General features: G+C 39.1%; 1 protein-coding gene across 1 annotated transcript in view; it reads left to right on the forward strand.

Moving 5' to 3' along the window:
- kiaa1109 (KIAA1109 ortholog) overlaps positions 1-24,265 on the forward strand; it is a 236,469-nt gene that overhangs the window by 168,868 nt on the left and 43,336 nt on the right. The window contains exons 67-74 of the mRNA XM_061895057.1: positions 177-267; positions 7,210-7,478; positions 8,131-8,346; positions 8,590-8,770; positions 8,864-9,044; positions 9,304-9,465; positions 9,568-9,707; positions 9,871-10,057. Coding sequence (XP_061751041.1) covers positions 177-267; positions 7,210-7,478; positions 8,131-8,346; positions 8,590-8,770; positions 8,864-9,044; positions 9,304-9,465; positions 9,568-9,707; positions 9,871-10,057 — 1,427 coding nt within the window. The remainder of the gene's footprint in view (positions 1-176; positions 268-7,209; positions 7,479-8,130; positions 8,347-8,589; positions 8,771-8,863; positions 9,045-9,303; positions 9,466-9,567; positions 9,708-9,870; positions 10,058-24,265) is intronic.

Consider the following 24,265-nt stretch of genomic DNA (forward strand, 5'->3'; position numbering starts at 1 on the left):
TATGTGTACTAAGTTGATTTGTTCGTTGACTGTCAGGTTACAGTAATGAGTAGAATGACTGCAAAGAACATGTTATTTAATGAAGCATGCACATCATGTTAAATATACTGTATATACTGTACCAATGTTGTGGAATATTTGATGATCATTATTTTTATGCCACCTGTGGCTTCCAGTTCAAAAATAGGAGACGTGGATGACTTCCCTGATGTGCGTGTGGATGCATCCTCTCCCGGACCCAGAGTCACTTTCAACATCCAAGATACGGTAACATTAACAATGCTCTTAAAGACACACCAAATATACATTCTTGATACATTCATAGTTAAGTCATGTCCATATTTGGCTGTGTGTTGTCGATTTTGTTTAGTCATTACGATAATGAAGAGTGCTCTTTTTCCTTTTTCTGCCCCCCCCAAGAAAATTGATTTTTGTGTATAAAGTGCATTAAATGTAGTGTTACCATTAAGGTACATATGTAAGATTTAAGCAGTACTCAATTACAATAATTTGACAGATTTCAGTAGAGCTTCCCCATGACACATTTTATCCTCCATTTCCATGTTTCAGTGGCAGTACCACACACAATTACTCAGTTACTATAATACCTGCCTATAATGTCCTCATACAATTATTCCAAAGCTTTGGAAGTACAGTGAGAAAATACTATTTTAAGAGGAGGTTTTTGCTATTTTTTTCATAAATTATGAAAGTGACGTTTTTTTTAATTACTCTTCTGTTCAATTAACATTTATAATCAGGCATTGGAGTCCGCAATCACACCTGTCAGTCCAGGAGATGTGTTCAAGGTACCGGTATATGCTAACAACCACACTTTTACTAATAATGATCCTTAAGCTTCACCAAATAATACATTGCTTTTGTGTCCTTCTTTTTTCTCTGATTATCCTGCTGATTCTGCTAGGATTTTTAAAATCCAAATTGGATGATGTAATACTGGCTTTAGCGAATAATGCATTTAAGAAACAGTAACACAAGTGTACCCCATTACAAACCATAATTTTTTTGATGGGTGTATACATTTAAAACAATTAAATATAATAAATAATTAGCATTCGATTGAATGACATAAGCACAGTTGCACCTTAACTTGCGAGTATTTTTGGGATGCAAGCAGTTTAGCTGCTTTTTGTTATACTTAAAATAGCCAGCTTAATAAAATTTTCAGCCTCCACGCCACTAGATGGCGTAGCTAATGCTGCAGTGAAAGCCGTAAGAACCACCCAAAAACATCTGATCTTACTTGCTCCCATTATTATAACTAGAGATCAAAATAACTTTATTTTCCAACTATTGAATACCAAACCTTTAACAGCGGTCGAGCTTCCACAGCCTTGCAACTGAGATCCTCCTCCTCCTCCTGAGGCTTGCTCTTCCATTCACGTCTTGGCTTTCTGCGCACGCTTGTAACAGCTTTGGCTGTCCTGGGCATGTGTCCCTCCACCCCTTTACTAAACTATCACGGTACTGTCCGGTCCTACTGCTTCCCATCTTCGTGTGATAATAAACCTCACAGCACATTGCCTTAAAAGAGTCCTCTTAGCTCCCTCAGTTTATTTTTGAACAACTTAACACGTGGGTGTGCATACATGTGTCATTACTAAATGTTTTACCTTGTTTGGTTAACTTTGTTTACTTCGTGCTGTCATATGCTAATAGTACTTGATGTACAATTTTGATAAGTCAATTGAAATTGTATTACGTTTTGCTGGAGATCCTCTTCCAACATGCAACCATTCTTTTGTTTGCTGCCCGAGATATAGTGTTTTTTTCCCCTTCTTCGTCTGTTTGGATTGTTTTTTTCGTTTGGGCCCACCTGTAATTGCAGAGACCCCTTTGGGAACCACTGATTGTATAGTATCGTGATCCAATTAAAAAAAGTATTAACTATTCATGTCTTTGAAAAGGGGTAAACTATAAATCATTAATGTAACTTATTTGTTAATGTTAGTTTGATTTTTTTTCTTGGAGCATAGAATCATCTTTGTATTCACTTGATTTATTCATGGACCAAATTATAATTGCTGCTCCACACTCAGTGTGCACTGGGCAGGATACAAATGTATGCCTGCCGCTTTTTTGGGTTATTCTGGTACAATAAAACAAATTCAAATGGACATTTCAGAGTCCACACATTTTCATCCTGTCTTAGAACTTTTTAAAGATTCGAATTGCCTTTTCTCAAAAAAAAAAAAAAAAAATTTTAACAGTATTTATGCACGGTCTACACACCATTTTAAATGGCCAAATATTCATGCAAAAATCTAGTATTTTTTTATAGGGAACAGATATGTGTCACATCATAGTACTGTATATTGTTTTTGGGATTTTTTAAGATTGTATTAATCCCTGACAGTTTGTAGGTTTCAGCTCTCTTTGAACCAGTTTTTTGCTTCAAAAGGGAACTGCACTTTTTTGCGAGACATGGCGACGGCTGTATTTTATTTTTTATGCATTCTAACTTGTAAAAAAAAGTCAGCTTAGCGCAGCCAATGGAAGGCCCTCTACTCCTCCCCCCAAAAAAACAATAAATAACCATGTAGAAACCGCTAGCAATACTAATTTACATTTTGTGCCTTGAATATTTTGTGGTGAAAGTATTAGTGATACGGTTATTATAAGCGCTAACGCAGACAAACCATTATAGCAGCGCCACAAGTGGGTTTGCCTATAACGACATCATCGAGTGGTAAGCTGCTTCCTCCCTATCTTGCTTGTGGAAGTTTATTGTAGATCATAAAAAATGCCTTTCACCTGGATAGTAGAAGGATTAGGTTGGTACATTTTGACAGCCAATTTAGATCCGGTAATGGCGAGAACGACATAAAAGAAAAGGTGTTTACACCCACCTTTTCTTTGTGAAAAATATGAGTAATTCTTCATCTAACGGGACTATAACAAGATTCCATCAAATCTAATGACAGCAGACATTGTACAGTAAGTGATTTTTAAATCATGTTTGTTGGCTCTCATGAAGTCTGCAGTAAGTATTAATCAGTGATGGGTTTTTTTAAGTGAAGGTTGTGATGCATTCTTTTAAATAAATTAGCAAAATATGTAACTTTTACATGTTATTATAAATGTGCTTTTACTACATTACATATATACTTATGGCATGTATATAAAAACTTAATGGAGGTGTTTGGATGGTTTTAGGGTTTTTATAGGCAGAATAGAGCAACCCACATAGCTCCTGTATTTACTATTTACAATGCATAAAACAAAAAAAACATATGTGTTCTTTTCTTACATAAAAATTGTGAATGATAGGCAAAATTCCCCAAAAAGTATAGTTCCCCTTTTGGGAAATTTAGTTGTTCAGTATTGACAATAATATATGTTCACACGTTTATCTCTGTTTGTTTTTGTTTTTAAAAAAAAAGAAAATAAACGTTGCCAGTTGATATAACACTCAAAGTCTGTAATATTGCAACAATTATGTTTGGTGGTGTGGTAACGCTTTTAAATCACAATTTTGCCATTGTTTGGAACTTTGCTTGTTTCCATGTTGGGGTGTCACTGTCATGCCATCCTCATCTCCTTCACTATCTCTGCAATGCATGATCTCTGAGAACCCTTGCAAGACGGTTGTATTCTGTTTTTTTCAATTGAATTACATTATAATTGCCAAATAACAGAACACTATCTCCCTCATGGTTAAAATTTATTGTAGGGTTGGGTATCATTTGTAATGTTTTATCAATTAACTTTTTCTGTTATTAATAAAGAAAGAACAAAAATGCCTTGCAATCATCACACCCATCAACCGTCTTTTTAATCTAAATTGAATCAACCAAACATACCCTGGGCTGTCCCAGTCAACAAAATGGCAACTAAATAAGATGAATTAGTTCATGATTAAGGCACCACGGTGGCAGAGGGGTTAGTGTGTCTGCCTCACAATACGAAGGTCCTGGGTTCAATTCGGTGCTCGGGATCTTTGCATGTTCTCCCTGTGGCTGTGTGGGTTCCCTCAAGGTACTCCGGCTTCCTCCCACCTCCAAAGACATGCAACTGGGGATTGGTTGATTGGCAACACTAAATTGGCCCTAGTGTGTTAATGTGAGTGTGAATGTTGTCTGTCTATCTGTGTTGGCCCTGCGATGAGGTGGCGACTTATCCAGGGTGTACCCCGCCTTCCGCCCGATTGTAGTTGAGATAGGCACAAACGCCCCCCTGCGACCGCAAAAGAAATAAGCGTTAGGAAATGGATGGATTTTATGATTAGTTAATAACCAGTAATGCACTTTAGTTACCTCTACTCTCGCTAATAAAACAGATGAGTGATTCACACTAAAGTCAACAGTGCATATGGCTTTCTAGTGATTTGACAAAGGCTGAAATTTTTCCGCAGACACGAGTCATCTTTTACTTAAAAAAAAAACTATTTGCTGCACACAATAATCTTTTACATACATTTAAAAAAGACAGTAATCAATAAAGTATTATCCATCTATCTAATATGAACGCAATTAATCTAATAATTAATCTAATAACCCAACTGCCACTGAAAGGTAGTGGCAGGTGGGTTCGGTGGCAAATTCTGCTTTAAAATACACACAGACGGGACTATAGATAAAACAAGATCATTTGCATAAATTGCAGCAACAAATTATTTTATCATTGAAGCAGAGTAAGTTTAAAATACCATATAAATAACAAATATATAGCTGCTAGCAAGAACACTGCTAGTTCTTAATGCTACTGTACATCAATAAGAAGCAGTGGACAAACAAGGCTGGTGGGAGTATACCTGCGGCAATGTTGTCAACTAAAGTACCACACAAGCTTTTGTAGCAGGTGTGATTAACCATAATTAATCTAAATTCACTAGTGTGATTAATCTGATTTAAATTAAAATAACCAGTGGTTTACAGTTCATAAACCTAATTTCAATTGCTATTGCAAACCCCGTTTCCATATGAGTTGGGAAATTGTGTTAGATGTATATATAAACGGAGTACAATGATTTGCAAATCATTTTCAAACCATATTCAGTAGAATATGCTACAAAGACAACATATTTGTTGTTCAAACTGATAAACATTTTTTTTTTTTGCAAATAATCATTAACTTTAGAATTAGATGCCAGCAACACGTGACAACAAAGTTGGAAAAGATGGCAATAAATACTGATGAAGTTGAAGAATGCATATCAAACACTTATTTGGAACATCCCACAGGTGTGCAGGCTAATTGGGAACAGGTGGGTGCCATAATTGGGTATAAAAACAGCTTCCCAAAAAATGCTCAGTCTTTCACAAGAAAGGATGGGGCAAGGTACACCCTCTTGTCCACAACTGCGTGAGCAAATAGTCAAACAGTTTAAGAACAACGTTTCTCAAAGTGCAATTGCAAAAAATTTGGGGATTTCAACATCTACCGTCCATAATATCATCAAAAGCTTCAGAGAATCTGGAGAAATCACTCCATGTAAGCGGCTTGGCCGGAAACCAACTTTGAATGACCGTGACCTTTTATCCCTTAGACGGCACTGTATCAAAAACCGACATCAATCTCGAAAGGATATTACCACATGGGCCAAGGAATACTTCAGAAAACTACTGTCACTAAATATAGTTTGTCGCTACATCAGTAAGTGCAAGTTAAAGCTCTACTATGCAAAGCGAAAGCCATTTATCAACAACATCCAGAAACGCCGCCGGCTTCTCTGGGCCCGAGATCATTGAAGATGGATTGATGCAAAGTGGAAAAGTGTTCTGTGGTCTGACGAGTCCACATTTGAAATTGTTTTTGGAAATATTCGACATCGTGTCATCCGGACCAAAGGGGAAGCGAACCATCCACTCTGTTATCAACGCAAAGTTCAAAAGCCAGCATCGGTGATGGTATGGGGGTGCATTAGTGCCCAAGGTATGGGTACCTTACACATATGTGAAGACACCATTAATGCTGAAAGGTACATACAGGTTTTGGAAAAACATATGCTGCCATTTAACGCCGTCTTTTTCATGGACGCCCCTGCTTATTTCAGCAAGACAATGCCAAGCCACATTCAGCACGTGTTACAACAGTGTGGCTTTGTAAAAAAAGAGTGAAGGTACTCCTCTGGCCCGCCTGCAGTCCAGACCTGTCTCCCATCGAAAATGTGTGGCGCATTATGAAGCGTAAAATACAACAGCGGAGACTGTTGAACGACTGAAGCTCTACATAAAACAAGAATGGGAAGGGATTCCACTTTCAAAGCTTCAACAATTAGTTTCCTCAGTTCCCAAACGTTTATTGAGTGTTGTTAAAAGAAAAAGTGATGTAACAAAGTGGTGAACATGCCCTTTCCCAACTACTTTGGCACGTGTTGCAGCCATGAAATTCTAAGTGTATAATTATTTGCAAAAAAAAATAAAGTTTATGAGTTTGAACATCAAATATATTGTCTTTGTAGTGCATTCAATTGAATATGGGTTGTAAAAGATTTGCAAATCATTGTATTCCATTTATATTTACATCTAACACAATTTCCCAACTCATATGGAAACGAGGTTTGTATACCGTATTTCCTTGAATTGCCGCAGGGCATATAGTATGCGCCTGCCTTAAATTACTGCCGGGTCAAACTCGCTTCCCAAAATAATTAGCGCATGCTTAGTATTACCACCTGGTCACACTCGTGACGTCACGAGTGACACTTCCCTTGTCATCATTTTCAAAATGGAGGAGGCTGATTTCAATACCGGTAATTTAAAATCGCATAAAGGGAAGAAGATTAAGAGCTATTCAGTAGGATTTAAGGTCCAAGCTTACATCACAATCAATTTTTTACTGTATACCTTTGGTAAGTTCCGGAGTGAGAAGAGGTTTTAAATTGATTAGCGCCCCGGCAGCAATTCAAGGAAATACGGTATTCCCTCATGTTGGAGTGCAACAAATCAATTTACAAGTGCAACAACATCATCTAAAATAAACAGTACAGGTGGGCAGAGGTTTACCCTATTCTCCCCACTTAGTTAAAGAGGTTCCATTGTAATATGTCCAAGTGGACTCTGAAATGAAACAAATTAATGAGAAGCATTTTTTAGTTAATTTAATAAGATTGTGCTGTAATAAGCACAATTGAACTTGTATTTATGAATACATTATTCTTGGATACCCAACCCTTAATCCACATAGTTTCCTGTGTTCCAACATATCTGTCCTCAACTGAGTTTGACATTCTGATTTTTTGTAAAGTTTCCGGAAGAGTCAGAGATGGACCTTTTATCAGTCACCATTGACGAGCCATCCCATCCTCATCAACATCACCATCGTCATTCTTCGTCTACTCTTGGAGACCAGTGCTCAGTGTTCAGTGCTCCTTGCACCCCTGCTGTCATCTCACCCACAATTCCCTTCCAGCACGATGACATGCGGCGAGATGACCTGTCCTCGTCTACCTCTGAAGACTCAGAAAAGGAAGATGAGTTTGAACGTGAGAGACCCCTGAGCTATCGAAGACCTTTGTAGGTTTTTTTCTTTTACATTATTTGCAGCAATGTTCATCTTCTGACATTATGATGCTTTGAACTGTGCTGACACTTTTTCATAACAATTGCCATATTTACCTGACTATAGGAACACCCTGAATGTGAGAAGACTCAAAGCTTGTTTTTAAAAGAAGAAAATATATGTTAAATACAGACTAGTAGATAGAGTAAAGGCCAAAAGTTTGGACCCACATTCTCCTCATTCAATACATTTTCTTTATTTTTATGACTATTTACTTTGTAGATTGTCACTGAAGGCATCAAAACTAAGAATGAAGATGTGTCCAAACTTTTGGTCTGTACTGTATATATAAATAAAAAATAAAAATTATTTAATATTCCTTAGTAGTTTGTTAACTCTTGCTTTATTGATCACCATTATAATATTATTGGCATCAACACTCCTTAATTGTGCATTCGCATTTCACACTGGAATTTGTGTTATCCGCCCAAAGGCCAAGCAAAAAAAAAAAGATAATGGCATAAAGAAACAACGTCTGTGACTTTTACATGCTATGGTGGTGAAAGGAGAGGGATTTTCTTGCATTCGGCTCCAAAATTGAATAATTTCTGGTTTAGTGTATTTTTCTTGTTTGTATTGAATTGTTTGTTTGCTCTTTCCTTATAGCCAAGCTCCTCACAAGAAGCCATCAGGCTTTTCAGCAGTTAGTCAGTTGTTCAGCGAGCGTTGGCCAAGTACACCTTCCGGTCGGAGCTTCAGTGGCCCAACAACTGAAAGAAACATCGACTTTGAGCTAGATGTTCGTGTGGAAATAGACAGCGGGAAGTGTGTTCTACATCCCAGTACTCAGCAACCTGAACATGAGGATGTTTCATTCAAGAGGTGCAGTAAAAATCATATTTTACAGATTTGTCTTTGTACACAGGGTAATAATAAAATTGCAAACTAACATTTTAATTTAAAACTTAAATTTTTTAAATCTTGAGCGTTAAGGTTCCCACTGCAACACCTTATAATGTTAAAAAGTCCATAGAAGTATTGCCATAGTGTTTAGATAACCAAACAGAATACTGTCTTTTATTTATTTTGACGTTTTGCTCCATTGGTCTTTGTGGGGTTTTTCAGGAGCTGTGAGCGCAGCCTTAGAAGTCTTGACCAAGAATCTCCCCCCAAGAAGAAAAAATTGCAGCCCACGTACACATCCACTACCCATCTCCTAGCTGGAAAGAAATGTCCCTCTTCCCTGCAGACTAAATCCAATGATCTCGAGACCACAGTTTTCTACATTCCAGGAGTGGATGTAAAGGTCAGCTTCTCCATCAGCAATCCAAATTCTGCACTGTTTGTAATACATTTTTTCGCTTTGAATTATTAATTCTCCTTTGTCCCCCCACTCCAGTTGCACTATAACTCCAAGACCCTTAAGACTGAGTCGCCAAATGCCTCACGTGGATCTTCTCTCCCACGCACTCTCTCCAAAGAGTCAAAGCTTTGTGGTATGAAAGATAATGGTCTTCCCAATGCTGCCGAAAGCAAGACTAACTCACTCCTACCTCCCCCGCCCCCACCTATGTCATCAGGTATTGATTGTTCCAGCATTTTACATCAATTGCATGTCCTACCGCCATTTGTAGCCACTAACACTTAAGTGCCACGCACTGCACTTGCTGATTCATATCTACATGCGGTTCCACTGCATTGCTTGCGTGCAGTCTTTTATTTTTAAACATTCATTTAATCAAATGAGCTTTTGTATACAAAAATAACATTTACCATTTTTTTTTAATCAAACATGAAATGTAACTTTTTAACATGTTTAACTTCAATGTGTCCTTATAGCCAAAAGTAAGGGCAGTGGTGGGGTGAAAACGGCCAAGTTATATGCCTGGGTGGCCCTCCAGACACTGCCAGAAGAAATGGTCATCAGCCCTTGTCTGCTTGACTTCTTGGAGAAAGCACTAGAAACCATTCCAATCACTCCAGTTGAACGAGGCTATGCAGGTTTGTTTGTGAGAGGGTGATTACATCCTCCTTTGGGTCATGTGGCACATTTCATTACCGTTTTTATCTTTGCACTTACCTTTTGGTAATTTTATTATACAGTTTTGGCGTCCCAGGAAGAAGATATGGGACACTTTGATACAGTGGATCCACTGGAAGAATCGACCACGTCGCTGGTTTCTTCTTCTACATCAGCATATTCTTCTTTTCCTGTGGATGTGGTGGTCTATGTTAGAGTTCAGGTATTTAGAATCCATCCATCCATTTTGTACAACACACAAAATCTGTAAACCTTTTTAAATAAATATCCAGCTAAATTATTATAATATATTCTAAGCTATTTCATTGTTTTGATTCTATCAATCCTTTAATATTCAGTGTTGATGTCAATGTTTGTGTTTTCAGCCCTCTCAGATTCGCTTTAGTTGCCTGCCAATGTCCAGAGTTGAATGTATGCTAAAACTGCCCTCCTTGGATCTGGTCTTTTCCTCTAACCGTGGTGAATTGGAGACCACAACTGGAGCTCATCCAAATGAGCTCAGCTCCTCCACTCCACCAGGGCAGCATATCCCCAAACTTCCGCCGAGTAAAGGTCTGTAGAGTTTTGTTTAATATGCAGTTAAGGATGGGTACTTTTATCGGTACCAAAAAATGGTGTCGGTACTACGGATTCACGTAAAGTCAATATACCGATGGTTTTGCTGCACTTGCTTGCTGGGAGATAAAACGTTATCATTATATATATCGCACTAGATATGTAATCGATCTCAATAAAAATACAGTGGGGCAAAAAAGTATTTAGTCAGCCACCGATTGTGCAAGTTCTCTCACTTAAAATGATGACAGAGGTCTGTATTTTTCATCATAGGTACTCTTCAACTGTGAAAGACAGAATGTAAAAAAAAATCCAGGCATTCACATAGTAGGAATTTTAAAGAATTTATTTTTAAATTATTGTGTAAAATAAGTATTTGGTCACTTCAAACAAGGAAGATTTCTGGCTCTCACAGACCTTTAACTTCTTCTTTAAGAAGCTCTTCTGTCCTCCACTCGTTAGCTGTATTAATGGAACGTGTTTGAACTCGTTATCTGTATAAAAGACACCTGTCCACAACCCCTCAAACAGTCAGACTCCAAACTCCACTATGGCCAAGACCAAAGAGCTGTCGAAGGACACCAGGAAAATAATTGTAAACATGCACCAGACTGGGAAGAGTGAATCTACAATAGGCAAGCAGCTTGGTGTGAAAAAATCAACTGTGGGAGCAATTATCAGAAAATGGAAGACAAACAAGACCACTGAAAATCTCCCTCGATCTGGGGCTCCACGTAAGATCTCATCCCATTGGGTCAAAGTGATCATGAGAACGGTGAGCAAAAATCCCAGAAGCACACGGGGGGACCTGGTGAATGACCTGCTGAGAGCTGGTGTTGTGGAATGCTCTTAAGCTTAAACAGCAAACAAAGTAAATTTAGTACAAAATTTTTTTTTATACCCATAATGAAAAAGTACAAAGTTGGATTGAATTGCCCATGCAGACAGACCATGTCCTCCGGAGGCGTGGATGATCAAGAATCAAGCAAAATCACACATAATATTGGTCCACTGGCCTTTTATGTTTCCCTCATGTGTCAAGGTCCCGTTGTTTTGGACCTGTTTGCTCTGCAACATCCTTGAATCCTTAGTCATAATAGAAAATCAAAACATTTTGTAGAATGGTCAGACCGACCAAAATTTCAACTTTAACCAACATATGCTCTTCCAGTGGTTCAGAATTAATGCTTTTTGACAGACTTTCTTTTGGGACTTCGACTGACACAAAATATGGTACAAAAGGTCAGAAATTCCACTACATACCCCCCTTCCAGGGTTCTAGAACTCTGGACCATACCGATGTCTGACCTAGGCCACTTACTTAAAATCTCTACCACATATACAGGCGAAAACCCCAATGTTGTTATGCGGGGCGAAAATTCCGCTATGACCCTCACTGAGCGATCGCTGTTATCAGCCTGCAGTAAAACCATCTCACAGAACACAATTAGTGGCCTCCCCTTTGATTTAGTCAAATGGAATAACAGAATACTTTGATCATGAACACCATTGAACATAATTAGATGTATGTATATATATATATATTTATATATATATATATATATATATATATATATATATATATATATATATATATGCTTATTCAGATGTATTTCACAATAATGATGAATCAAACAATCTGTTTAAAAATTAATATAGACTCATGACTGTAAGCTGTTGCAGAATTCTTTCTCTGGCACTTGCAATGAATGTAGTTACCAATATGATTGTTATGTGATTGATTTCGAACAAAAACTGAATTTCGTATGAGTCCATGCTCGATTAGTGCTCGTGTAGATTTGTTGGTGGTGCCACAGGCTAGTGACCTGCCGACACCTTGTTGGGCTTTTGGCTGCCCCGGTGGAGAAGGAGATCCACTCAAACAGTCCGGCTCTGTCTCTCTTTGGCATCAACACTCCTTAATTCTGCATTCGCATTTCACACTGGAATTTGTGTTATCCGCCCAAAGGCCAAGCAAAAAAAAAAAAAGATAATGGCATGGACGCCCCTGCTTATGTGCTGGCTGGCCGCTAAGGGAAGGCTGAGGGGGGAGTTGTTGGTGCTCAAGTCCAGGTCCTCGGCTTGCTTCAAGGCCTCCTTGCCGTTTGGTACTCCCGACACCTCCTTCCACAGCTGCTGGAGGTCCGACGGACACATCGTGCCTGGTAACCTTAGTCGTTCTCGTCATCGCTGGCAAGGTGTTTTCTCTTCTCTGAGGTTCCTCCCAGTCAGGCTTCGGGAACAGGTCTGGGATCCGACTTTGACCCTGACCCTCTCGGTGGGTCGAAGGGAATCTGGAGTGGCGGCCTGTCATCCTCGAATCTGCACAGAGGAACTGACACACAAATTCTGCATCTTTTTTTATTTTATAAATACCTTTTTGGTATCACGCTTATACCTCCTTCCGAGGGGTCTGCTGGTCTTGGGAAGGGCCGATCTGTATGTAGCTTACACTTACAGGGTGAAAAATTCAAAAGCGCAAAAACAATTGTATTCAGGGACATTCAAATAATCATTAACGCTAATGGCAACATGTCAATCAAATTCAATTTGGTCTGTGCACAGATTTTAGCCAATTTGTTTTGATGTTCTGGTTCATCCTTTTCAACATTACCTTGGGACTGAGGATGAACCTATTTTCTAGTCCGAGAGGCTTTTCGACCCAAGGCTTAATTAGTTTTTATTTTTAAATGGTTGCCGTTGTTTAACCTAATCTTTTTTGGGGAAACCATGTCGGGGTATTAGATCATTTACAAAACATTGAATTACTGAATTGGCATCCTCCTTTGAGGTTGGGGTTGCTTTCGCAAACCACTGTAATTATTAAATAAAAACCATGACGTGCTCAAACCTGACACAATCCAAACTCAATCCAAACTCGCCTCCTCCCCCCTTTGTCCCTAAAAAAGGGACAGTGTTAGTAGTAGTAGTAGTAGTAGTAGTAATAGTAGTAGTAGTAGTAGCACTTTCAGAAACATCCAAGAAAAACAAAAGGCAGTTGATAGTCAAGCGTTGCATGAGCAGAAGCGGAGGACAGGTCATGTTTGAGGTCAATGTTTGCTTTTGCAATAGTAATTTAATGTTTTACAACACATAGTGAATTATTTTGGCCTCAATAATTCACTAAGTAATTTATTTAGTTTAGTCTTTATATGATAGGACAATGTACAGAAACATTGTTCAAAAACAGATATGTTCTGTATTAGATTATATCTAAATAGCTACTTTCCATCTTCAGTCCCTGGCTACCTAAATTAAAGGAATACAAAAATCATGCAATAAAATTATGACACTAATTAATCATAAGTATTAATGTATGTATATTAATAATAACTAATAATTAATCAATAAATAATCATACTATAGCATGTAATCACATTAAGAAAAGTCATAAAATGCCCTTTCTTTGACACTTACTTAATATCCAATACAACCACAACTTATTTACATCATCACACAATGACAATACATGCTCTTGTCCACATCTGTCATCCTTTGTAAAAACTACCATGATTTTAACAGACACACCTCACAATTTACAACAAAAATGCTCTCATGGATAATATAATACACATTAAGTTGATACGTCAAAACATAATGCCCACCTTAGTGACGGTGTGAGCAGTTTTGATTCCTCCAAAGCCACTTTTTAACTTAAGTTTTTCTATTCCTTTTGATAAAACAGGGAGAAGGCTAATTGGTCTGTGCTTGTTGATGTCTTGTTTATTTCCTGCTTTATGGATTGGGATGATAGTAACAGTTTTCAACTTGGTAGGGAAAGTGTTTTCTGTTATTGATTTATTTATCAATGTTGTTATAGGAGCAGTAAGACTATCTTTATACGTTTTTAGGAAGAAAGTGTCCAGACCGTACTTATCTCGAGATTGTGAGTTTGATAATGCAGGGAGGATTTTGTTTAACTTTGTTTCATTTGTTAATTCTAAACTTAGTCCATCCTGAATAAATGGCAATTCTTTGCACTGATTTTGAGGGACTTTTTATTCAGGGCTTGTACAGACTGGATGAAATGTTCATTAAAATGATTACTTATGTCCAGACTGTCTGTGATCGTACTGCCATTGATATTTAATGTTATAGTGTTGTTTCTTGTTTGCTCTCTTCCAGTGAGTTTGTCAATGGTTTTCCATAGCTGTCTAATGTTTCCTTTTGCAGCTTTGATTAATTCTAAGTGAAAGTCAGCCCTAGACTTCCGCATAAGCATTGTAACTTTGTTCCTCAAAGTTTTTTTTTGTTTGTTTTTTTTAAACCATACGATCCGTATTTAGACCTGTTTTAATTGCTCTTTTGAGAGCTGAGTCCCGATTTTTCATTAGAATCTAAATTGTTTCATTAATCCAAGGTATTTTTATTTTAGCACATTTCTTTCTGGGTTTTGTTTTACTGTATTTACAGAGGATCTCTTTGATTTTTGTATCCAATGTAATTCTAGTTGGGCTGCTTATCATTTGTGTCATGTAGAAGCCGTTTATAATATCCTTAAATTCCGTGACTTATTTAACCAGTCCAGATTAACGTCCCCTATAACGTTCAACTCTTTCATACTGTGCTGTTTGAGGATGTCTAAAAATGCATTAAGAAAAATGTCTTTAGCTGTGGGTGGTCGGTTTGCTACAACTCCCTTGAAATACATTTCTGAAGAAAATGTGATTTTAATTTCAACACTCTCAAGATGATCTACTGGGAGTTTTATTTGTTCACTTTTAATGTTTTCCCTTACATAAATCATAACACCTCCCCCCTTTGTCACTTTATCTATTTTTTTTTCTGTAATATTGTACCCCGAGACATTATTTAGAACAAAAGGTACAATAAACAACATTTATCATTCACTCGGAGCTGGGCGAAGTGTTTGGGGAGGGAAAAGTCTGGGCTTCTCTGCTTAAGCTGCTGCCCCCGCGACCCGACTTCCGATAAACAGAAGAAGATAAATAGATGGATGGATCATTTACTCATATGATTTCTGAACATAAACTTTGTCTATTTTCTCATAAAAACACACATTTTGGACAATTTCCAAACTATTACAGATTGGCAGGGATGTGAGAAAAAGCGAGATCTGCTCGCAGCGCCAAAAAGGGGGGGATGCGGGAGTGTGGGAGTAATGATTATCTTTCAAGCGAGGGAAATAAAACAGATCAGACCCGCAGGTGCATACACAATTGTTATTAAAATACGCATATATATAAATGTACCAACAAAAACTGAATCACTCCACATCCAACACACTTCTCAACTTTCACCAATATACAAACACATTAACAAAATGCAACCCACCCCATGTCCGGACAAATATAAACAATTATGCACGCGGGCTTTTTGTGGAACGGCCGTCTCATAACACAAACACAGGTCCCTTCTTACTCATAAAACGGCAATTAACCCATCCAGCAGAGCAGACCCTGTGACAACACACTGACCAATCACGGAAAACACACCTCAAATTTAAGTCACTGGTAATCACCCAATAATTTTACAGTCATCATGTTTGGTCAGTTCCATACAGCTTCACCAAGTTTCACCAAAGCTCTACCGTATGGAGCCCAATCTCCATCCGTCTAACTGCAGCCCACTAATCAGAACGTTGTGACAAACATCACTGGGACCAAAGTAACAAAAGTTACCATCAGTAACACACTACGCCGACAGGGAATCAAATCATGCAGTGCCAGACGTGTCCCCCGGCTTAAGCCAGTGCATGTCCAGGCCCGTCTGAAGTTTGCCAGAGAGCACATGGATGATACAGCAGAGGATTGGGAGAATGTCATGTGGTCAGATGAAACCAAAATATAACTTTGGTACAAACCCCGTTTCCATATGAGTTGGGAAATTGTGTTGGATGTAAATATAAACAGAATACAATGATTTGCAAATCCTTTTCAACCCATATTCAATTGAATGCACTACAAAGACAATATATTTGATGTTCAAACTCATAAACTTTATTTTTTTTTTGCAAATAATTATACACTTAGAATTTCATGGCTGCAACACGTGCCAAAGTAATTGGGAAAGGGCATGTTCACCACTTTGTTACATCACTTTTTCTTTTAACAACACTCAATAAACGTTTGGGAACTCAGGAAACTAATTGTTGAAGCTTTGAAAGTGGAATCCTTTCCCATTCTTGTTTTACGTAGAGCTTCAGTCGTTCAACAGTCTGGGGTCTCTGCTGTCGTATTTTACGCTTCATAATGCGCCACACATTTTCCATGGGAGACAGGTTTGGACTGCAGGCTGGCCAGGAAAGTACCTGCACTGTTTTTTTTACAAAGCCACGCTGTTGTAACACTTGTCTTGCTGAAATAAGCTGGGGCGTCCATGATAACGTTGCTTGGATGACAACATATGGTGCTCCAAAACCTGTATGGACCTTTCAGCATTAATGGTGCCTTCACAGATGTGTAAGTTACCCATGCATTGGGCCCTAATACACCCCCATACCATCACAGATGCTGGCTTTTCAACTTTGCGCCTATAAAAATCAGAATAGTGTTTTTCCTCTTTGATCTGGAGGACAGCACGTCCTCTGTTTCCAAATATAATTTGAAATGTGGACTTGTCAGACCACAGAACACATTTCCACTTTGCATCAATCCATCTTAGATGAGCTCAGGCCCAGCCAAGCCGGCGGCGTTTCAGGATATTGTTGATGTGTTTGGCTTTGCATAGTAGAGTTTTAACTTGCACTTACAGATGTAGCGACCAACTATAGTTACTGACAGTGGTTTTTGAAGTGTTCCTGAGCCCACGTGGTGATATCCTTTACACACTGATGTCGGTTTTTCATGCAGTACCGTCTGAGGGATCAAAAGTCGGTAATATCAGTGCAGGGATATCTCCAGATTCTCTGAACTTTTTGATGATTTTACGGACCCTAGATTGTAAAATCCCTAAATTCCTTGCAATAGCTCGTTGAGAAATGTTCTAAAACTGTTCAACAATTTGCTTACAAAGTGGTGACCCTCACCCCATCCTTGTTTGTGTATTACAGAGCATTTCATAGATGCTGCTTTTATACCCAATCATGGCACCCAACTGTACCCAATTAGCCTGCACACCTGTGGGATGTTCCATATAAATGTTTGATGAGCATTCCCCAACTTTATCAGTATTTATTGCCACCTTTCCATCTTCTTTGTCACAAGTTGCTGGCATCAAATTCTAAAGTTAATGATTACTTGCACATAAAAACATGTTTATCAGTTTGAACATCAAATATGTTGTATTTGTAGCATATTCAACTGAATATGGGTTGAAAATGATTTGCAAATAATTGTATTCTGTCTATATTTACATCTAACACAATTGCTCAACTCATATGGAAACGGGGTTTGTATAAACTCAACTCGTCGTGTTTGGAGGAAGAAGAATACTGAGTTGCATCCCAAGAACACCATACCTACTGTGAAGCATGGGGGTGGACACATCATGCTTGGGGCTGTTTTTCTGCTAAGGGGACAGGACATCTAATCCGTGTTAAGGAAAGAATGAATGGGCCCATGTATCGTGAGATTTTGAGCCAAAATCCTCCTTCCATCAGTGAGAGCTTTGAAGATGAAACGTGGCTGGGTCTTCCAGCATGACAATGATCCCAAACACACCGCCCGGGCAACAAAGGAGTGGCTCCGTAACAAGCATTTGAAAGTCCTGGAGTGGCCTAGCCAGTTTCCAGACCTCAACCCCATAGAAAAAGTGTTGAGGGAGTCTGTTGCTCGGCGACAGCCCCAAAACATCACTGCTCTCGAGAAGATCTGCATAGAGGAATGGGCCAAAATACCAGCTACTGTGTGTGCAAACCTGGTAAAGACCTATAGTAATCGTTTGACCTCTGTTATTGCCAACAAAGGTTATATTACAAAGTATTGAGTTGATTGTTTGATATTGACCAAATACTTATTTTCCACCATAATTTTGAAATAAATTCGTGAATTCCTGGATTTTTTTTTTCACATTCTGTCTCTCACAGTTGAAATGTACCCATGTTGAAAATTATAGACCTCTGTCATCATTTTAAATGGGAGAACTTGCACAATCGGTGGCTGACTAAATACTTTTTTGCCCCATTGTACATTTGATGAAATATATCATTTTTATTTATTTTTTTTGTCGGAAGAAACTGGAAGTTGCAAAGCAAGGTTGGTTGCATGAACAAAGGTACTCGCTCTCTGGTAACTAGCAAAAATATATACCGTATTTTTCGGATAACAAATCGCTCGGGAGTGATTGATTGATTAATTGAAACTTTTATTAGTAGATTGCACAGTTCAGTACATATTCCGTACAACTGACCACTAAATGGTAACACCCGAATAAGTTTTTCAACTTGTCTAAGTCCGGGTCCACGTTAATCAATTCATGGTAAGTATACGTCACACCGGCCGAAAATGCATAATAAAGAAGGAAAAAAACATATATACGTCGCACTGGAATAAAAGTCGCATTTTTGGGGGAAATTTATGTGATAAAATCCAACACCAAGAATAGACATTTGAAAGGCAATTTAAAATAAATAAAGAATAGTGAACATCCATCCATCCATCCATTTCCTACCGCTTATTCCCTTTTGGGGTCGCGGGGGGCGCTGGCGCCTATCTCAGCTACAATTGAACAACAGGCTAAATAAGTGTACATTATATGACGCATAAATAACAAACTGAGAACGTGCCTGGTATGTTAACGTAACATATGGTAAGAGTCATTAAAAAAACTATGACATATAGAACATGCTATACGTTTACCAAACAATTTGTCACTCCTAATCGATAAATCTTCATCCTCGATGTCGCTTCTAAAAAACTCTGCCAACTCCAAAGTTATGTGCTGCTTCCTCAGAGTCGTTTTCTGCTGCATATTTCACTACGTCCATCTTGTAATCTGCAGTACATGATTTCCTTTTCGGTGCCATTTTTGTTCAACCTTTCTCAGTTTTTATAAGTTACCGCCAACGTTGAAATGATCCATCTTAATAGCTACCACAGTAGCATATATCAGTTAGCATTCCATGACCCACAATGCACTTCTACCATGACCCTCCCCTGCCAAATTCTTATTGGTTGACCTGTTTGTGACAATTACTGATGTGTGTGTGACGATTGCTGACATTTTCTTCGTCTCTTCCGCGAATGAGATAAATAATAATATTTGATATTGTGTAGTCTGCAGTACATGATTTCCTTTTCGGTGCCATTTTTGTTCAACCCTTCTCAGTTTTTATAAGTTACCACCAACGATGAAATTATTAATTGTAATAGCTACGGCAGTAGCATATAGCAGTTAGCATTCCATGACCCACAATGCACTTCTGCCATGACCCTCTCCCGCCGAATTCTTATTGGTTGACCTGTTTGTGACAATTACTGATGTGTGTGTGACGATTGCTGACATTTTCTTCGTCTCTTCCGCGAATGAGATAAATAATAATATTTGATATTGTGTAGTCTGCAGTACATGATTTCCTTTTCGGTGCCATTTTTGTTCAACCCTTCTCAGTTTTTATAAGTTACCACCAACGATGAAATTATTAATTGTAATAGCTACGGCAGTAGCATATAGCAGTTAGCATTCCATGACCCACAATGCACTTCTGCCATGACCCTCTCCCGCCGAATTCTTATTGGTTGACGTGTATGTGACGATTGCTAACATTTTTTCGTCCCTCCCACGAATGAGATAAATAATATTATTTGATTTTTTTATGGTAATGTGTTAATAATTTCACACGTAAGTCGCTCTGGAGTATTTGTCGCACCCCCGGCCAAACTTTGAAAAAAACTGTGACTTATAGTCCGTAAAATACGGTACATATAATGTATTTTTTCCCTAAAAAAACATCAATAATTATGGATAACTGGTAGCAAGTTGGAACAGGGCTTAGTGCATGTGCTGAGTAGTCCTGAGTTCAATCCCAGGCTTGGGATCTTTCTGTGTGGCGTTTGCATGTTATCCCTGTGACTGCGTGGGTTCCCTCCGGGTACTCCGGTTTCCTGCCACCTCCAAAAACATGCACCTGGGGATAGGTTGATTGGCATCACTAAATTGGCCTTAGAGTGTAAATGTTAGTGTGATTGTTGTCTGTCTGTGTTGGCCTTGCGAGGAGGTGGCGACTTGTTCCGGGGTGTACGCCGCCTTCCGCCCTAATGCAGCTGAAATCGGCTCCAGTACCCCCCGCAACCCCAAAAGGTACAAGCGTTAAAAATTGGATGGATGGATAATGACAGATATAAAACACCTATAGCGTGATACTGTTTTAAGCCGTATATTCCGGCACTACTTCAGGCTACAGACTCGGCATCTTTTCCAGCACTTGCAGGGCAAATAGGCATATTCACAGCAGACTGCCTCTGAGTGAAATTGTAATTTAAATGTTCTATGCATACGCCGCAGGAATGCCTAAAAAGAAAGGCTCCACTTTTCAAAATGTGCTAATTCGATGTTAATTTACATTGCATATGCCATATAAATGCTACTAAATAGCATTAGCAATCTTACATGGTGATTTCAACACTTTCAAATGTGTTAATCCAAACCACAACTAAGATGCACATTACAATCAAACACCTGGTATAAACAATGTCAGTATCAAACAGTACAACAGCTACAGTATAAAAACTTTGTAGGGCTCAACAAAAGGCAATACTGGCACATTAAGCTTAATAGCAAAAGCTACTCCCTAGCAAAGGCACACACTGTGGCGTATAAATTACTGCCATCTACCGTCTTGATACTGCAACTGCATTTTTTTCCAGATCAGTGGTAAATGTTAAAAAAATACAAATATTCTATTTTTAAATGATTACCATTTATTAGCACATGAACAAATGTACTGTTAATTGGTGCTGTATTAATTCAAATGTGAATGTTACCTATCCCTGTTTACAGTACAATTTTCTTATGCTTTGAAAGAAGAGACATTTGGTATTGTAAACACTGATACAACAGATGTGAAAATCAAGCACAGTGGAACCTGTTTATCGACTGCTGGTCGACTAATGTCACGGACGTCAGTGTAATTTGCATAATCGGCCATGATTCATGTGAATGCATGTTTTATAGATGCTGTAAAAACAAAGTGAGCTAAAACATGAAAGGAAAGCAAATATGTTTTGAAATACAACTATATTGACTTTCTCAGAAACTTTTCAATAACCCCTGCAGTTGGCTTTTTGAAAAAAATAATCTAAAGGGGTCGAATACTTGCAAAAAGTACTTTAGTTGACAACACATTCTTTGGCAGACAAGCTCGGTGCGAATAAGGTGGGTTCAAGCATAGTTACGGTTCCATCGACCGTACTAAGTTGGAACATCAAGCTGTAAGGTTTATGAGTATGAGCAACAGGTAGTGACACAAATAAATTAACGTATGCAGAACTCTGCATTCTTATTCTTCTTTCGTATACCATCAGATGGCCAACTCAGTGTCATGTAGCCACGCCCTCCTCTCTGGTCCAAAGTGAAAATGGCCGGCTTCTGAGGATAGGCTGTGTAGGGAGTTTCCGATGATGATGTGCTTTGCAGTCTGCTCAGGTTCACCACACTTGCATGCTGCACTGTCTGAAAGGCCCCACTTATCCATAGATGACTTAAAGCGTCCAAATCCAGTGCGCAGGCGGTTCAGCAGGGTTCATAGAGGACGTGGCAAGTCTTCTCCTTTTGCCCTGCTTCCTGGGTCCTAGATGTATTGTAGAATGTGGGGGGACCCAGCTGTCTCCCATGATTGCTGCCAATATGCTGCCAACCAGGCATCTCTTGTGCTGCCTTGTTTTAAGGATGGCTGGACTTCACCCTCCATTGTGGAGCCAGTTTTGTTGTGACTTTGTGCAGGATGCGCTAGTCGTACTTTCAGGCTTTCTTTGCCAGAGAGAGATACCTGCCAGGATTGGCAGGGAGGGCACAGGGGTGGGTTGCATGCAACCAGTTAATAGCTGCAGGGCGCTGTTGTTTACAGTATCAACCTTGTTTACGTGTGGACTTCTTCTCCAGACAGGGGCGCAGTATTCAGCTCCAGTTAGGACCAAGGTTTGTGTTTTTATGCGTAGGGTGTTGGGGGAAGCTCCCCAACTCAAACCTGCCAGGCGGCAGATAAGTGAGACCCTTTCTGTTGTCTTGGCCTTTACTTCATCCAGATGTTGCTTGTAGGAGACTGTCCGGTGTAAGCACATGCCAAGGTACTAGGGGGCATGGTGGAAATACAGGCAGTTCTTGCTGACATGCACATCCAGTTCCCTTCTTGTTTCCTGGTTGCAGATATGGTTAGAAAGCTGCTCACTGCATTGCTTGCTTATTTAGTTACGACTTTGGCCAGAGACATTATTGTATATTCTCCAAATTTGAGACCTTTGAATTCGGGAGATAGGGGTAAGAGGGCGGGGGGAGTTGGGGGTGTGGTTGCAGGGTGGGGTTGAGGTGCAGGCAGCATACCCCTTCCCCTTCGAGCTGTCCTGGATGAAATGAATTTTTTTTTTCCAATCATTTTGATACTTGCTAGCGTATTTCTTCTTCTTACTCGTCGTCGCCATGTCCCTTCTTCGTTCTTCTTCTTCGTGTCCTTCTTGTTGTGTGTGCAGTTGTGCACTGAGCTCCAAAAGCCGCCGATGTTATTGTAGCGTCCCGGAAGAGTGAGTGCTGCAAAGAGGTCTGGGTATTTGTTCTGTTGTGTTTATGTTGTGTTTTGGTGTGGATGTTCTCCTGAAATGTGTTTGTCATTCTTGTTTGGTGTGGGTTGACAGTGTGGCGCTTATTTGTAACAGTGTTAAAGTTCTTTATATGGCCACCATCAGTGTGATATGTTTGTGTGTTGACCAAGTATGGATGGCATTCACTTGTGTTTGTGTGTGTGTGTGTGTGTGTGTGTGTGTGTGTGTTTATGTGTGTGTGTGTGCGTGCGTGCGTGTGTGTGTGCTTGAAATTAACGTTATCATTAAACCAGCTAAAAGATCATATAACGTGTTAGCATTACTTGACATCTTCAAGTAAAGACCATTGTTAAACCCGTCCAATGCTACATTATTATGTGACTGGGCCGGCACGCTGTTTATATGGAGAAATAGCGGACGCCTGGACAGCATGTGGCTGATAAGAGGTGAACATTTCAGGTGAGAGAGGACGCTAAAGGTAGTCCCTTTAAGGCATGCCCCCAATATTGTTGTCCGGGTGGAAATTGGAGAAATTCCGGAGAATAATTGCCCCGGTAGATTTTCGGCAGGGGCACTGAAATTCAGGAGTCTCCCGGGAAAATCGGAAGGGTTGGCAAGTTTTTGACATAGTTTTTCTCCATTTGCACATATTTTATTTAGATTCTTCTGTTTTCATATTGTATTGTAGCGACAGAAAATGTATGTTTCTGAGCTGGGAATTAGGGGTTCGCGTTATATAGGAGGCAGTGAGTTCCTAGTTGGAACCAGACCAATAGAGAAGACGAGTTGCCGAGCAAAGTTGCCTTCATTAAAGTGTGCTTTTATGTAGACACCAAAAAAAGGCTGAATTGTGCACAGTAGTAGTGGGTCAAACTATGGATGGAACACATGTGGTGGGTCACACTATGGATGGAACACATGGTGATGAACACATATGGATGGAGTGATGTGTGTGTCACTTCAACAAAAAACACAATACTAATGCAGTTGCTGTGTCTTTTGACAGTGAAAGGGCAAATGCGCTGATCAAAAATCACATCTTTTGGCTCACAAGTGACAGCACATTCTGACAGAAGGAGTAACGTGCTGCATTTTACATCAGTTTTGTAGTTATCAACAAATCTTATGGTGTCATGTAATATAACTTTTTTTTTGGTTTACAATTTGTCTCATTGACAAGAGTTACACATTTCATATTGGTTTTTGCACTGCTTTTCATTTAAATAGAACAATTATATCTGATAACTATTCATTGTATTTGTAGGTCAAATGTATAGACTTGTTTTTAATTTAGCAGATGGAGAATTAAATATTTGACATGTCTTGGGTTTACCCCGCCTTCAACCCTAATGCAGCTCAGGAAGGCCAGCCACCCCCATGACTCAGAGAGGGACAAGTGGTAGAAAATGGATGGATGGAATTAGATATAAGCATATAAATCAGTATCTTAGCCTTGATTCAATTCAATATAAACAAACAGCAACAGGTCAAGGGCTTCATTCAGTAACCATTTAACATTGAATATTGTTTCTACCTGTCTGCGCTGAATACA

The sequence above is a fragment of the Nerophis ophidion genome, linkage group LG03 (genome assembly GCF_033978795.1).
Source record: "Nerophis ophidion isolate RoL-2023_Sa linkage group LG03, RoL_Noph_v1.0, whole genome shotgun sequence".
In the NCBI taxonomy this organism is placed as follows: Eukaryota; Metazoa; Chordata; class Actinopteri; order Syngnathiformes; family Syngnathidae; genus Nerophis; species Nerophis ophidion.